Here is a 12,345-nt window from a genome sequence, read left to right on the forward strand (position 1 = left end):
CTTATCCTATAGTGATTCAAAGGACTTCATCAAAAGCACAAGTTTAAACAAGCATATTCTTTGCTGAGATTTGGAGTCCAGATGAACAGTGCGGGGAAAAAAAAGAGAGGAGGGGAAAAAAAAAATCATTTTTTTCATCAGTTATTGAGATCTATATAGTGTGCATCCATCCTATGCACAATTCCAAGGGACTGAGGAGAGGTTCTGACTTTCGCTGGCTGTCTTTACAGAACAGCGCCAGCTGACAGCCTCATGCCTCATTTCATTTGGCAGCTTACAGAATAGAAAAATCAACATGAGTGCACAGGATATCCCACTTCAGGTGGGCCAGAGATATATATATCTCTCCACACCCAGAAAGTTTTGCCCTTGTAGCTAAGCAACTTCCATTGGCACATGGAAAAAAAAATTTCTCGCAGTGCGTTTTATGACTCTGTATTTTGAACCTCATTTTCAACTAAGAAACAAATTGGGAAACAGAAGTATATCCCAACGCTAAATCTAACACAAAAATGAAGTAACCAGAACTTCGTTAATTCAAGAGTAAAATATATTCAGAAGGCAGATTTAACTAATAAGTTTAGATAGTTAAATTTTTTTGCCAACCAAAATGTTTTACTATATTTCGTACCCTAAGAGAAGAAAAAATGGTGTTCAAGGACTGTCACTGCTTCAATGTTGACACCTAAGACAGTGTCACTGTTGATCACAGCTCGCAAAGTACTGTCCTACTGTGCAAAAATTATGATTATCACTGACTTTAATTCTGCAGCCTTTAACAGATTGTTCCTGGCATTGTACTGAATAATTATTAGAATCATCCAAGCACAAAAAGCCGTATTGTGTAGCCAAATTTGGAATCAGCGTAAGTTTTATGCTATGGTAACTTTTGTCCCATTGTCATACAGCATCCACCTGTTCTACTGTATGCATCCAAAGTTTGAAAGTACTCCAGGCCAGTCCTCTTAAACTTGAGAACAGTGTAAGCTATCAGGATCCTTGAGGCAGTCCATCTTTTAACTTTAGTCAGGAATAAGAAATAAACAAACGTAATGTTTAGTTTAGTGGGTCTGGAAGGCAGGGGAATCACATAACAGCAAGCTGATGTTAGAATTTGGCTCAATATTACTTATCAACAAAGAACAAAATTCAGTCTGATGCAACATTGAAAAGAAAGTAGATTTCTCACCTTGCTCCAGCAATAAGCTCTTTTTGTCCTGGGTCAAATGTTAACTGTGAGAAGTCCACAGCATCTTCTGCTCTGAACACATGCAACCAAGGGGCAATTTCTAAAAACAATCAAGAAATACAACTGTTACTGTAAATGTCATAGTTGTAGCACATCAGGTAGCCAACATTACATTTGCAGATACCGTGGGGCTGCAAGTTTTCTCAGCATGGTCCTCTGTGCTGGTTTTGGCTGGGATAGAGTTAATTTTCTTCACAGTAGCTAGTATGGGGCTATGTTTTGAATTTGTGCTGAAAACAGTGTTGATAACACAGGGATGTTTTAGTCACTGCTGAGCAGTGCTTACGCAGAGCCAAGGCCTGTTCTGCTTCTCATCCCACCCCACCAGCGAGGAGGCTGGGGGGCACAAGAGGTTGGGAGGGGACACAGCTGGGACAGCTGACCCCAGCTGACCAAAGGGATATTCCATACCATAGGACGTCATGCTCAGCATATAAAGCTGGGGGAAGAAGAAGGAAGGGGGGGCGTTCGGAGTGATGGCGTTTGTCTTCCCAAGTAACCGCTACGCGTGATGGAGCCCTGCTTTCCTGGAGATGGCTGAACCCCTGCCTGCCGATGGGAAGCAGTGAATGAATTCCTTGTTCTGCTTTGCTTGCGTGCGCGGCCTTTGCTTTCCCTATTAAACTGTCTTTATCTCAACCCACGAGTTTTCTCACTTTTACCCTTCTGATTCTCTCCCCCATCCCACCTTGGGGGAGTGAGCGAGCGGCTCTGTGGGGCTTAGTTGCCAGCTGGGGTTAAACCACGACATCCTTTAAGGAAACACAGAAGACTTTTACCACCATACCACATAATTTACACTACAGGCCTGTAAAAAAAAGACCAGTGACCCAATACGTGCTTGAATGAAGTATTCAAATTTTGGTCTGATTTGTAAGCCAGATGTGTTTTTCCTCCTTAGGTAAAGCAGAAAACACCACAACTCACTGGTACATACTCAAGTACCATCCTCGGATTCATTTTCCATGCATCAGAAGCAGCTGAGGACTAGGGGTTTCGGTTTTTTGCTTTGTTCTTTAAAAAAGGATCCGATCAAGTGGAAAACAATGAGACAAACAAGCAAACGACTTTTCATCATTTTCACAATAAAAAGGTTGAGACATGAAGGATGAAAAAGGGAAAATACTCGACATTTGGGTGAACTTTTTGGTTTTTTTAACCTGCCTTTCTCAGACCAATTTACTGCTACATAAAACATGGCACACAAGTGGGTGAGTTGCTGAAAATTGGCAAGGAGAATTACTTCTATTCAGAATATAAATCTATTAATACTTTCAAAGTTAAACACACAAATAACTGCACACCAAATCCTTAAATATTTGCATTATTAGTAGTTACTTTTGCATTCCTATCACTAGCTGGATACACACCAGTGCAGCTATATGAACACAAATAATGTTCCCGGAACACAACGTGTTTGTTTTTTGGTTTTGGTTTTTTTGTTGTTGTTTTCTTTTTTGTTTGGGGTTTTTTTTTTTTTACACAGACACACAGAATACATAAAATTGCTATAACGACATAAATGGTTCTTTTAAAAAAGTGCAGTTGTACAAAAGCCTCATCCTCTAGAGTTTTTCTCCCAATTCTCAGGATATTGAAGTATTTTTCTTATTTATGTTTTTTTTAATGTAGTCACAAAGCAGTGGTCTGGACCGCATGTGAAAGGTGAAGAGGGCTATGTATGGCACAACGGGCTGTGGAACTGTCTATTTGAAGACTATAGATGTGAAATAGTCATTAAAAAGACCAAAGGTCAGCACATGGTCACGACTATTTAGAATACAGATTCCACACCAACCCCTCTGAGAGTGCCGTGGCAGTGCAATTTTTGATACTGGTATCACCACTTGCAGCTCAGGTTGCTAAACCCATTCTAAGCAACTTACTTTGCTCATAAGCATATTTTCTTCCTTTTGCAGATGTCTGGGTTGAAATAATCCAAGTGTGGTGCCTGTTTCAGGAAGATTTGTTCCTAATTTAAGTATTAAAGCTTTAGCACAAGTAGGTCATCCATTCCTAAGGAGAGGGCCCAGGAGAAAAATGTTATTCTGTGTCAAATCGTGTTCAGCCATTGCAGAGAACCATTAAACGCCCTGTGCAGAAGCTGTAGCATCGTATACTTTGGAAAAACAGATGGAACTGTGCAGTAGAATCACTTGGGTGTCAGAAAACTAACTTCTGCATTTTTAATGACAGCCTGTATGCATCTGGGCCATTTCAGGTTTGTAATGCCAGCTTGTACATGTTCTGCAGAACTTGTAGCTAAATTCACTGTTGATTCCATATGCACTGGATAGATTCTCAAATCAGGGTCTGAACACTGGGCAGGAAAGGGGATGGGGCCGCATATTAAATAACTATGATTACAGCTGCCATCAGCTACTACTGCAGATGCTGTGCATAGAACCTAGCAGGATTCCGTAGGAGGGGCAAAAAAAAAAAAAATACACACACATTTTTATATATATTATAGGCCTGTGTAGCCTTATACATACTTATTTATCTATTTATATTTATATATAAGGCTAGACAGGCAAGCCCAAAAGAGGCATTTCTTAACTTTTTTGTACTTGATTTTGCAACCTTAACTTTTCAGTCATGCATTTTATATGAATCAATCAATTGTAAAGTTCTAAAAAGTTGAGAAATTAGGTAGGAAACGAAGATGAGGAAATCCAGATGTAAGCCTTGAAGAATCTCACTGGAGAAAAAGACAGAAAAAAAAAAGAAAAGAAAAATAAAGCTAAATAACATTATGTTTATCAGTTTATCAGCCAATGTATCTAAAATCTCCATAAATTCCGTCAGACATTTCCCACATGGACACAGAACATGCATATGGTCTTCATAGAAAAAAATACACACACACACATACTCACACTCTCCCAACCAGAAACAGCTCTCAGTTCCAAGAGATGCAGAGAGGCTACTCTTCCTTGTATCAAGCACTGTGACTAGGACAGAAATGGATGTAAAAGCATTTTATAAAGTAGCAGAAATTCAGACAAAATCATGATACTGATGAATAACTGATAAAACCACAGAACAAATATCCTATGGAAAAAAATCAGGGCTTTAAAAACAGAATAGAGTACCCAGGCTGGGAGTCCAACCAAGCCAGTGGGCAGAGGTCGCAAGAGGGACTGGAAGGACAACCCAGGACATGGGTTTAGCCCCTTGACTGCTACACATGGTTGCACAAGCCATGGGAAGTGTTGCCTCACACACAGAGGGAATTTGCACTCTTCGAGATGGCAGCCTCGGCTCCTTGGGCTCCCTCTGCCTGTGCTCGCACCCAGAGGTTTCTGCCTCTGAGGTACAATCTTGCAGAATCACACACAAGTCTACTCCTAAACTGCCAAGGTACAACTCAGGCTATCGATGTGTTAACATTCATATTTGTATGGCTGCGTGCAAATACGCAGAGCTGAAAACGCCGCTGGCTCAGCAGCAGATCTGCACACAGGTAAAGCCAGACCCGTGTGGAAACAGCAGTCTCTCAAAGAGAGACAAGGCAAGCAGTTGAGAATGGGATTACTTCAGCCCCATGTTGGTATGACAAATGAGACCCTTGGTCTCCTGCAAAACGAGGAAAGCAGTAGCTCCCCATAGCATGGGTCGGCCAGGGACATTTCAGTACACAGAGGTGTTGCGGTGCCAGAAGACTACAGGGAAGACTGAGATCCAAGGACGCAATTCTCTTCCATTTGACCTGCTGTCTCAGCAAGGCACAATAAAGCTTCAAGGTACAGCAAGCAGGTGACTGAGACCATTTCCAGGTTTGGAGCAAGGGGGCAGGGGCCAGGCAGGGCAAGGCAAGCCCAGGCTAGCGAACAAGAAGAGAATGAGGACTTGCCAAGAAATCTCTCTGAAATCTGATTCCCCTCTGTCTCTCCAAAAGATGAATTATTTTATCCTGTCTTTGTTGCATTCAGCAGCGTTCTTGCTTGAGGGAATAAGGTCAGGAAGAGCAAATGGCAGCTAGAGCTGGGTTTTTTTCAGTAAACTCTCTGAAACTGTATCTCATGTGTGTCACAGTGGCATCACGTGTCACACAGGAATAAGCCTTTATGGGATAAAGCTACAACTTTGTGATACTTCTGTAAAGGAAAACAAACAAAAAAGCACCACCAACAAAAAAAAAAAACAAACAAAAAAAGACAATCAGATAAAACCCATCTAAACTGTAAAAGTAAAAGCTTATTGGTGAAATTCTGCTTTGAGTTACACTACAGAAAATTTATGTAACCAAATCAACAGAATAATTAGACTTATTTTCATCTAAACAGCAAAATCTAGCTGAAAAGCCTTAGGTGAAACAAGACCTTTCAGTTCTGTTACGAGTTATCTCCTTAGAGTCAAACAAGCTATTAAAGGTCTATAAATTATTCTTCTTTGAATTAAAAACTCAGGGTAAAGTAGTAAGCAATAATAATTTCACTTTATTAATGGTTTTCACATAGATGCAACATCACGAGCTTCACAAAATAACACAGCTATAGATTTTGTATACTACAACAGTACCATAAATAAATGTGTAAGTTAGTTAAGCTGGCCTGCTGGCACGTAACCTAATCGTACTGCCTGCTGATCACAGGTGACAAAAGCAACATCCCGCCCCTTTCCAATGCTAACCCTCCCCTTCCTGGCATTCCCCTCCCTCTCCTCTGCCCTCAGTTCACAGCAGCACAGTAAAATACCTAGCCCTTTAGTGACTTGTCTCTTCTTACTCCTCATACTGAAAACACTTATTCAGACACACCTTCAACGTGGATTTTTTTTCTCCCCTTTAAAACTAAGTATGAATGTTTACCGTTCTGCAGACACCCATCTCAGACTTAAAGCTGTCCCTGGAAAACTGTGTCGTGGTATACATACAGTCATGACAACAGCTGGTCTCCAACACACGCTGGGTCCTTTCGATATATTCAAGACATACTTACCCTTAGCAAAAAAAGATTTTTTTTTTCCTTTTAATTGTTATCCACAGGACTGAAATCTGCAGGCCTTATAACTCAAAAACATTCCCGAAAGAAAATGCATGTTTTCCCATGGAACTAAAAGATGGGTATTGGAAAAAGTTGGATTCCGAGAAAGCTGCAGCTCTCTTTCACATGCTGTGGGTTTTCCTAGGGGTTTCAGGTTTGGGTTTTGGGGTTTTTTTTTTAATAGCTTAGATTTAATAGGAAACAAAGTTTGCCATGGCTCATAAACCTTTGGCAAAGCAAACGCACTGAAGTCCCCTCAGCTCCTAGGACAGGTCAAGGGAGTCTCCTAAACACCTTTAAAGACACAGGAGGTTAACCATCAAAGCTGGGCAGGAGAACATCAGATACTCATACAAAAAAATAAAAGTCCAGAAACCTGTCTCGGTTTTACTTTAAATTTAGTATCTGCCCAACAGGCCATAGCTTGTTTGGTTTACATTGTCCAAGGACTTGCCAAGGGCTGAGCTCTACAGTTCTTCGCAAATGAAATAGTAAAGTTCCCTCTAACCTAAGCTTTATTATTCAGCCCTTCAAAGTAGAGCTATAGTAAGCCGTAAAATAAATTGAGAAATGACTAATAAGGAATAGAGTGGTATGTTCAGAACTGAATTCAGAAGTGATCTTTAATGGTAAATAACAAAGTTAAAAGACAATAAAGACCTCCTGATTTCATTAAAAAATTAACATAGACATTAAAAATTTCAGTAGTGTTTATGATGTATGTATGTGATGCCTCATGCCATGGTGTCCTTTCTGAAAATAGTGAGCACAAAGTTAAACATATGCACAGTACCACCTTCTTGAAGAAAGTCTGTTAGCAAAATATTATAATAATAATAATAATAATAATAATAATAATAATACCACCACAGTTGAAAACTAGCAGATTTGCAATATTAACCCAAGTCTCTGAGTGGCATCAGTACGACAAATTCACTAATCTTATCATAAGAAAATTAAAATACACTACTGCATGCTGAAGTTATTTTATAATTAAATGTATCTAATCTAAGGATGATACAATAATCCCCGTCTTCCTGAAGCTGTATAATGATTTTAGCCTTAGATCTTCTCTTCTTGTGATACTCAAGTTACATTACTATCCTCTTCAAAGGCAGCAAGACAAGTCAGAAGTCTCCGCAGTGATGTGCCACGTTGACTCCATCCCATCACCCCGCTGCCCTGCTGCCAGCCCCGTTAACCCCAGGGGAATCTATTAAGCAAGGTGTCATGGCTGAAGAGGCAACCCACCCGTTCACTCATTCAGCATGCCCTGTTTCGGGATTTATTTGCAACATTCGCTCTTTAAGGACACAGGTGCACTTGTAAACACCCTGCTGTGATGCTTCAGGACTCGGTTGTCCCTAATTATTTTAAAACTAGGACTGAGAAAAACAAGATTTTCTTCAGTAATTTCTGTGCATCATCGGTATCAATTCAGTGTGATTGTTAAGCCCTCATTTTAAAATTCCCATTATAATATAAATGAATAATAAATTCATTCAGAACAACTTCAGGAAAACAAGCATTGCTGCATGTTGGAAAAAAAGAGAAGAAAAATGGCATGCCAGAGCCTGTTGCATCTTTTACGATTCACTTTTGTCTATACTTCTTTTTCCTACATTTCCAATCACCAGTCTTTTCGAGCCCTTTCACTGTATTCTCTCCTCACAGAAATGCATTAAACACACCCTTGCTGGTAAGTCATTGTCTCACTGCAGATGAGAGGAAAAAAGGTACCACAGCTCAGGCGAAGAAAGGAAATGCATGCAAATACTATTCCACAGGTTCCAACAAAAAAAGAGGACTCCATCATGACAGTTCAGCCAAAGAACAGCTGTACTACTTCTGAAACCAATCACAATTGATCCCTGCTTATCCCAAAGGGGCTGAGGCTTAGTTTATCAACAATATAACTTATTTTTCTAGTACTTATTCAAGGCATGTGTTGCTCAGCATCCATGTACAATGACTCTGTGTTTTAAATAATTTTGAGCAATAAAGTTTTTTTTAAAAAAGGAAGTAAATAACGGGAAGAAAGCAGCTATGGTTACAAACATGTAAGTGACAATATAAGATATCATATACAGGTGTTTTTTTCCTCAGATGAGCTTCTGAAAACACAGCTGCAAACGGACTTCTAGCTTAGCCATCAGGGCTTGTCCAGTTCCCATTGTAGTGGAGAGAAACCTGTGCTACACCTGAACAAACTACCCCGTGCACTCCTCAGGCTGCAGTGCCGTGAAGCTCCACCACAACTATGGTGGTTCTATTTCTGGTACATAGTGTTTAAACCCATAAAAATGCAAGTTATTCTTGATGTATTTGTAAAATCATTCTTTACATATTTGTACTTAATGTACATTATTGTACATTACTTAATGACTTAAAGTCATTCTTTACATATTTGTACTTACTTTGGACCAAATTCTTCCTCTATCCTAGCCTAGCACTGTTGCAAAACAGGCCAGAACGGGCTTTTCCCGATGGGTATATTCCTGTTGGATGCATTAACCATGAAATCATTAAAAGTGCCATTTCTTTTGAGAAAGACAAGCAAAGACAAGACAAGACAAGCAAATCATAAACCAAAAAACTCATCTAACAAATATAGTACAAATATTTTTCCATTTCTCTCACAGAAAAGACTCATTCTAGGAATTAGAAGTACCCCAGCAAAAACAATATGCGAATTATACTCATCTCAAAATCTGAGCATGAACACCTGCCCTGCTACTTGCTATTCTTCCATAAGGCCCATGGTAGAAGCTGAACACTTTGAAAACAGCAGCTCAGTGCAAAGCAGAGAAGGCCTGCCTATTACAAGCTGCTTTTCCAAAACCTGTAATTCCAGACACATGCTTTCTATATGCAACGGTATGTTGGCAGATCTGCTTCCAGGACCATATAACTCCTTAGCTTTATGATCCTGACTGCTTAGGCAGGTTGTCTTGCAGAACTGTATCACTCAGGTGACTGTGTCTTGCCCATGCTGCGGAGCTCTCTCCCACAGGAGGTTTGGGGAAAAGCCAGGGAGATGCTGCAGAGTGCCTGTGGCCTAGGCTGTGCATGCAGACTCGCTATAGGATGCAAAGCCAGGAGCACTCAATACAGTAACAGCCTCAGGTCAACACTCTGGGCCTTCATTAACCCCTCCTACAGGGCTCCTAATGCTGTCCTTCTTTAGCACGCATTTCAGAGGCAGAGAAAATAATTATTAATGCTTCTTACAATAGTAGAGCTTAAAGGTAGTACCAGCATTGCATTTTAGTCCCAGAGTTGAAGTTATGTATAAGGAACAAGAAAATAGCAAAGTAATCAAAGCCTAAGATGCCAAGCACATACCCTCCACCAGGATGAATTAGAGGCCAGGAAGATGCCTTTTCTGTAATTTTTAGTACACCAGAAGGACAAACTACTCCATTAAGAACCTTAGTCAAATGGACAAACAAGAAAAAAGCAACTCTCTAACATTTAAACCTTACAGAAAGAGACAAATCTGTTCTAAAAAAACTGAAAAGCCAAGTCAATCCCAGCCCATGCCTCGGTGACATTCCTGGTCCACCTGTTACTGAGAGTAGAAGATAGTTGGCATGTCCACTTTTTCATATATATGGTACAAACATCCAGATGTCAAGGCTAAGGAGGGTCATGGATGTAACAGATCTAACAGTCTTTGCTACCAGGAGGCTCTAATTAAATGGAGTACACCAGAAGCAGACTAGACGCAACATATGCAGAGAAAAGTTCAAAAACTAGTTGTTGAACTAGTTCAACTAGTTCGCTAGTTCAACAACAAAAAGATGGCATCAGCTGACACCATTTCATGCTTCTCTGTAAAATGAAAGGATTAGGACAGATAGGTTTGTTACAATACTCAGGATTGCATTTTAGTGAAAAAGACATTGCATGTAGCCCTTATCATACAGAACACATTTACACTGGGGCTGTGTACACCGCTGACTTTAGTAATACAGAATTAAGAGAATGTGAACATCATAACTGGGAAACAAAAGAATATGTATTTATAGTAGCTAATCTCTAATTTTTCATAAAATTGAAAATTAAAACTATTTCTTATAAAAATTAAGAATATTTATCTAGATAATACATTGAAATATATAAACATTCTGGTAATTAGACAGTAAGAACTGTACAATTTCTAAAATAGGGATCCAGGAAGATATAAGAAAATAAAACATCATTTCTTCCCGCCAAGGAAAAAAAAACAAAAACGATTGTTTAGGCAGGGTTAGCTAATGCAATCCAATCCTCTATAAAAGAAAAGATGGAGTTACGACTTTGCCTAGGATGATTAAATCAGCAACCACAAACTAAAAGATTCCTCTTTTAAGTCTTACCACACTACATTTGGTTCCCCTTTGGAAACATGAAAACGTGTCAGATCTCCATCTGCAGTTCAGAGCTCATTTTTGCTTATAGGGAAAGGAGAAAAAAAAGGAACACAACAACAAAAAGACAAAACCAACCTCAAAACTACAGCTCCCTTTCAAGATCCAGTATTCTGGATGTCTCTTTAGATCACAAACAAGGCAGCTGCCTTCCTTCTACTATCCAATACAACTTAACTCCTGAAGCTTGCCTTTCCTTACAAAGAGAACTGCAGAGGCCAAGAAATAAATATGTAGCTCTACCCTTATCTAGAAGCTCTGCCAGCTCCCCGAGCTCCTCTCCACTTTAAATCATCTCTAATAAAACAAATCCCAAGACCATAAACTCTTGACATTTTCCAGAAAGTTCACCACCTGCTTATTGGGCTTTTGTTTTTTAAACAACTATTACAGCTCCAGAACCATTTTGGAGGTAATGAGGCAGGGCTGAAAGTAATTTATTTATTATTAATAGGAAAAACAGAAAATAAAGCATACTTAAAGTCTATGTTTCTTGACCTTAAATGAGTGAACTTGAACTTCTTTCTTAAGCCTACGGTAAACTTCCTTCCTTCCACCCGACTCCTCACATCTGCCATTGGTTCTCTCGTTAGGCACAAAGCCACTGCCCCAGGAGTTGCGTACCGCTCCCCCGGCAGGGCAGGCGCAGCCACAGCAATTGCCCTGCCCTGGTTCCCGGACCTGCTTTTACAATCTGCTCTAACCTCAGAAGTCTCGAGGTCTAAAATCCAGCCTGCATTCCTGTTTTCTTTGTCCTGCCAGAGCTTCCCCAGCTAGAAGTACATATTTCTGCATTCTTATGTGTGTGCATATGTCTATTACTGGGATAATTAAAGGGAATTTGGGTTCTGACTGTCTGTGCCCTCAGGGAAGAGACAGTAACATCTGCTGCAATGACTACTTATTTCTTATTTTTCTGAACAAGGGGTTTGAATTGTTTATGCTTCATTGTTCAAACACACATTCTGCATACAAATACAAGAAGGTGTAAGGGAAAAAAGATTGAACCCCCACCTAGATGAAAGCAGTTTCAGCGCTACGAGCACAGTTTTTATATAGTCAGAATCACTCGCAAATTCTACAGAAATTACGCAGTGACAAGGTATCAGCCATGATACACAATTACAGCCCCTTTGAGTTTTCTTTCTCTCATACACAGAAACAGCATGGAACTAGAGCCCCAGACCATACCAGAAAAACAACAATAAAACCTACTTTGCAAAGTTACGCTAGCCAGCTGGAAGAGATCTCATTAACCATACCCTTCCCACTTCTAAGGAAACAAACCCTTGACTCAAACACGGTGTACCTGATGTTATAATATCTTTAAATCATACAGTATCAGTCATTTGAGGATAGCATTATATTTAAAAATAATAACTAAGTATGCTAAACAGCAATTTAAGTTGCCAAGAACTGTGCTTAAAAATTTTCAGTTGCTGATCTTCCACGCCGTATTTTGAACAACAAACGTAAAGTGACTGTCAAACAAGCCAAGAGTTGAAACAGGATTTCCAAATCCTGGTCTGCTTTAAAGCAAAAGGCCTACCCATCTTTACTAATTGTTCAAATTAGGAACCATGAAAATATCATGCCAGCAGACTACCATGAAGAAACAAATAAAAATTAAGGAAAAAGAAGGGAAAAGCCAAAACTGAAGCATCTGAGTTTGGGGGACTCAGTTCTGGGGTTTCCC

At 39.8% G+C, this 12,345-nt stretch overlaps 1 protein-coding gene across 2 annotated transcripts in view; it reads right to left on the reverse strand.

Moving 5' to 3' along the window:
* The window catches only part of SEMA5A (semaphorin 5A), a 352,567-nt gene that overhangs the window by 222,318 nt on the left and 117,904 nt on the right, over positions 1–12,345 (reverse strand). For both annotated transcript variants that reach the window (XM_075142440.1, XM_075142441.1), the window contains one exon: positions 1,190–1,289. In XM_075142440.1, coding sequence (XP_074998541.1) covers positions 1,190–1,289 — 100 coding nt within the window. The remainder of the gene's footprint in view (positions 1–1,189; positions 1,290–12,345) is intronic.

Source organism: Calonectris borealis, chromosome 2, assembly GCF_964195595.1.
Source record: "Calonectris borealis chromosome 2, bCalBor7.hap1.2, whole genome shotgun sequence".
Lineage (NCBI taxonomy): Eukaryota > Metazoa > Chordata > Aves > Procellariiformes > Procellariidae > Calonectris > Calonectris borealis.